Source organism: Tarenaya hassleriana, unplaced genomic scaffold, assembly GCF_000463585.1.
Source record: "Tarenaya hassleriana unplaced genomic scaffold, ASM46358v1 Cleome170, whole genome shotgun sequence".
NCBI lineage: Eukaryota > Viridiplantae > Streptophyta > Magnoliopsida > Brassicales > Cleomaceae > Tarenaya > Tarenaya hassleriana.
Window position 1 is genome coordinate 10,443 of NW_010965123.1, and position 5,418 is coordinate 15,860.

General features: G+C 44.0%; 1 protein-coding gene across 1 annotated transcript; it reads right to left on the bottom strand.

Annotated features, from left to right (window-relative positions):
- Positions 1-2,113: 2,113 nt before the first annotated feature.
- LOC109116545 lies at positions 2,114-2,622 on the bottom strand (the record flags this gene model as incomplete). The annotated part of the gene is made up of 2 exons (XM_019202183.1): positions 2,114-2,253; positions 2,316-2,622. Coding segments are annotated over 2 exons (447 nt in total), but the record flags the coding sequence as incomplete, so codon positions are not given.
- Positions 2,623-5,418: the final 2,796 nt, after the last annotated feature.

The window sequence follows — 5,418 nt, forward strand, 5'->3', positions numbered from 1 at the left end:
GACAAACATCAAATAGCATCATCATGAAACTCAAAAGCAAAACATCCATCCAATGCTATTTTTCCGAGAATCGTACCCAAACCGGTCTACTATGGTCTTTCTACCAAAGACTAATCTACCTAGTCATGGGACTTTTATTGCCACCTAGAACCCATTAGAATCTCCACAACTCACCAAGCGTATTTCCGAACCAATCCTTGTCTCAACTTAGCCTCTTCGATCTTAGTTCTTCTTTATACCTGGATTTTTACCTTTTTGTAGAATTTTTCTATCAAACGCTGACATCTCGGATTTCTAGGATGTTGAAGTTGAAGGACATCGTTTTCCTCATCTCTCTTTTCTTTTCTTTCTTTTCTTCTCTTTTTTTTTCTATATTTTTTTCTTCTTTCGATGCGATGTCCGACCCACAACTTAGACCCGAACCATCAATCGATGCACTCATGTCCTCGAACGATTTTCGTTGACGAGATTCTGACAGCGGAGTGTCGAGACGCTTTATTTTCCCAAGATATTCGTTGAACTAGATTTCATCGACCTGCAAGACTCGGAAAAAGTTCTAAACGAAACATATAACTTGGATACAGTCGTTTCAACTCCGTAAGTTCCAAATAACAACCCCATCCCACAAACTTAATAGAAAGTCTAGAGAACTATCAATTCGACACGGTTCAACCACGTTCTACAAAGTCACTAGATCATCAAGATATTCTTACTCTATCATTTCACAAATCTTCCAAATGATGCTCAAAACGGGTTTTCGAGGTATGCACGTGAACCTATATGAACCTAAATCTTATATGTCAAATGCAATCATGCAAACCTAACAAAAACCCATCTATATGAAAAATAAGGAAAACGTGTGAATGCAACTAATGCAAAGTGATATGTAAAAGTGAAAAAGTTTTCCTAAGTCTATATGCCATGATAAGATGAACCTAAACTAAATGCAATCCTAAGTAGATAGACCTGAATGTATGAAGGATCTATCCACCCCCCCAGACTTGAACCATACACCGTCCACGGTGTAGACTCTCGCCCGGAAAAGTAGAATCCAAAACAACGTGTGAAAAGAACCAATAAGAGGGATAAGGAAGGCTTAGCTCTGCGAAATTCGTTTGCTCGCAACGAAGTTAACTCACGTCAAACGCAAAAGCTCTCACACACTCCTTGAATTGGAACCTATCCAACGTTGTCTCTCGGAAGTCGATGTTAATCTCTCTTGTGCCGGTGTAAACGCTCATAGAACAACAAACGTTATCCGAACAAAAGCATAATAATAGCAATGCATTCCGAAAGATCCAAAATACAATCATGGTCTCTACCACCTATGCTACAAAGAAAAAGAAAAGAAAAATTACCTAATACTCGGGTTGCCTCCCGAGAAGCGCTTGTTTAACGTCATTAGCTCGACCTATCTTGCTCAAATGATGGGAGGGTCTGAGAGGCGAAGATAATCGATCTTTCGCCACCCTGGATGTTGAGCATTAAGCGCATCTTTTAGACCTCGTGTATGCTTGAGCCTTCTATACTCCTTGGGTTTCCAAACTTGTGAAGGAGGTGGATCTTGTGGACGTTTGAGCGATGATTTTGCTCGTTTCGATCCTCTCTTGCTCATTACCCCTACTCGAGAACCTGTAATAGAAGGTTCAAACACGGATATGGAATTATGAGCGGGATATGTACCTCTCTCCAATGATGGTCCTGTGTTCCTATCCGTGTATGTGTGTTCCTTTGTCCTAAGCCTTTGAGGTAGGGGCTTCAATTTCACCTTCGGGGCATTCTCTAGATTCCAATCCGCTTTATTCGGCATCCCCGTACTTGATTCGGTCGAGTCAGAACGCAGAAACTCGAATTTTTCCTCAGTTCCGTCCTCTAATGCCTGTGTAAGCTCCCGAATATCCTTCCAGTTGTTGTATATACTCTCATTCGATGCCAGGAGGGATATTTCAAGTGGATCAACATCTCGGAACTGATCGAAGTCTTCCTGAGTCAAGATCTCGTGTACATCGACGTAGCACGCTGAGTCGGTGGTGGATGGCTGCTTCATGTCGTGATCTAAGGTGAACTCCACAGTCTCGCCACCTATCTTCATCGTAAGACGACCAGCACGAACATGAACCACCGCATCGGTCGTGTTTAAGAATGGTCGGTCTAATATAATTGGTATCTTCGAGTCCTCTTCCATGTCTACAACAATAAAATCAACGGGAACATAGTAATTCCCGACCTTCAATGGGACGTCCTCGAGAATACCTGCAGGATACTTGACGGATCTATCTAATCCCCGACTTTCAATGGGACATCCTCGAGAATACCTGCAGGATACTTGATGGATCGATCTGCTAACTGTAGTGCCATCCTCGTCGGTTTAAGATCTTCAATGTTGAGCTTCTTGTAGATGGACAACGGAAGCAAGCTCACACTGGCACCCAAATCGCACAATGCACGGTCAATCTCAATGTTCCCGATTTTGCAAGGAATCGAGAAACTACCTGGATCCGATCTCTTTCGTGGCAACTCATGCTGTAGAATCGCATCGATGACCTCTGTGCTCAAGGATACTGTCTCCTTCCCAATCACCCTCTTCTTAGTTAAGATATCTTTCAAAAATTTTGCATAAGAAGGGATCTGGAGTATCGTCTCGTAGAAAGGTACCTTAACCTCTAACTTCCGAAGCATATCAACAAATCTGGACAACTGTGTATCCTCAGTATGCTTCTTCAATCGAGAAGGGAAAGGAATGGGTGGTACATAAGGTGGAGGAGCTACATATGGTGGTTCGGCTTCCTCTATATGCACCTTAGGTGTCTCGTGATCTATGACTTTCTCTTTCTCTTCAGCAGTGTATCTAGACTTCATCCTTTTTTCTGTGGTCAGAGGGACTGCATTTATAAGCTGAATAGCATTGACATGCTCTCGTGGATTCGGTTCGGACTTTCCAGAAAATGTGCCCTGCTGTCTAGAGGGTTGTGATGCAAGCTCTGCAATCTGCATGTCCACATGCTTTAGATGAGCCTCAACCCCATCTAATCTCCTCTCAAAAGTGTCTTGCCTTTCCCTTATGCTCTGTACCTCGGTTTTCAGCTCCGTAAATGATGTCTTCTGATCGGCCATCAGTTGGGCAATCATCGTCTTGATGTCCGCTTCATCGTTCTTTGCAGGTTGATGCGCTCGGTAACCCTGATCCTGCTGCCCGTACCCAGGATTCTGTTGCACGTATCCCTGATTCTGCCCCTGAAAACGTGACTGAGTAAAGCCTGGGGGATTCTGAGGGATTCTGGGAGCGCTCTGATGTTGCGCATTCAATGCTCCGCTTGGATTTCCGTAGGAGAAACCAGGATGGTTCCTAGGCGTGCTCGGGTTGTAGAGATGTGAAGGATTCTGGTATTGATTCCTTCCTATGTAGTTGACGTCCTCAACCGATTCTTCTTCTGATGTGGCCTGATTAACCAGAAACATTCCAGGCTGGACTTTGTGCGGGATAGATGTATTCTTGAGTCCCATATGTTGTTTGATCACCGATAAATCAGACATGACTGCTTTCAAAGCAGCGGACTCGCCCAAATCTACCCGTCCTGTAGAGCGTCTGATGCTATCTCCTGACATCCCTCTTGCCTTCGCCATCTTAGCAATCTGCATCTCTAGGGTGTCAAAGGGAATGTCATATACACTCCCTCCACAAGCTGCGTCAATCCATGCTCTAGTATCGTCTTTCAGTCCGTGGATGAACGTGGAAAGCAACAGTCGTTTATCCATGCCGTGGTGTGGACAAAGGCGCTGATAGCCTTTGAATCTCTCCCATGCATCGTATAGACTCTCGTCACTCTCCTGAGTGAAGCTATGTATAGCTCTCTGTGCGGCTCGGGTCTTCTCTGGGGAGTAGTATTTCGCCATGAATTCCTCCTCTAGCTCCTCCCATGTCGTAATCGAGTTTGGCTCAAGAGTATAGAGCCAATCTCTCGCCCAATCCATCAGTGAAAAAGGAAAAGCCTCCAAGTATACATCTTCGATCGTCATGCCTCGTGCCTTTCTGACTGATCTACACAGCATCTTGAACTGAGTCAAGTGAGTAATGGGATCTTCTGTGGGCCGCCCTCTGAAGCTCGTCTGACTGAACATCGTGATGCACTGTGGCGGTAGCTCAAAGCTGTCTATGGGCGGTCTGTTGATGCATGATAGGAGTTGGGTGCGCTTCGGTGCAATGTAAGAACCCAAAGTCTCCTCTGCAACGTAAGTAGCTTCGCCCTCGGTCTGCTGATCGTAGAGCGGATTCATGTGCTCTTGATTCTCGTGATGCTCCTCAACATGAACCGCATGGTCGTGCGAACTACTTGACCTCGACATAACTCCTCTTCTCTGCTGATTTCGGATGTCGCTCAAAGTACGCTCAATCTCCGGATCGTAGACTAGGTCTTCTCTCCGAGTAGAGCTACGTGTCATGCATTAAAATCCTGCAAATCGCAAAGAAAAAGAAGAACTCGAAACCAAGTGAAACCGCAAAAACCAAAGAAAGAAAAAGAAAAAAAAAAGAAAAAAAAAGAAAACAAGCTAAGATCTAGAATCAATAAAGACCTAGAAATAGGCTAACCAGTCCCCGGCAACGGCGCCAAAAACTTGATACGTGTGTACCGAGTCTAAAATATATAACCCGATTCACAACTCACCGCAAGGATACGGATCGTCGTAACACGGGGTCGAACACAAGGACCGGTTGCTAAATCCAAATCTAGATCGAAAATAGATCAAAGCAAGCAAGCAAGTAATGATGGAAGTGTGTGGAATCTATATGAAACGAAATAAGAAAGCAAGTGAAACGAGTAACCTATCAAACAAGGATGACTACGGGCGTCGGGATCGTATTCGCGTGTATGGGTATATGCTAAGCATGCGAGAATAACGATTATGACTTGTATTCGGGAATCATCAAGCAACAAAGATAGAGAATTCACCTCTCGGTCTACTAACTCACTATCTACAGAGTAACTCGTCAATCTCTCGATCTATTCAAGTTAACCCTAGATGCATAAAGAACGCTATCATCAACCCTAGATCGATTAAGCCATATCTCTATGTGAATAATACGATCTATCCTATTGATTTTGATCCGAAACAAACCCATATCTCTATGTGGTTCAGAATCCAAGATAATTGATCAAGGGGTTAGCAAACATCAATCCAATAAAAGTGCAAATCAATAGAACCGAATCAAATCAAAACCAAAACACAAACGAATCCCTAACCCACAGCCGTGGATCTACTCACGGTTCATGGAAAAACACTGAGCAAAACCAGAAACAGAAAGAAAAGAGGGGGAAGAAAGACTCATGTCGGCAGCAAGCGATCTTCACGTTCCAACTCTCCTTCTTCTTCCCGAAATCCCGTAAAACTCCAATTTCTCTCACCAAAGCTCTCCCAAGT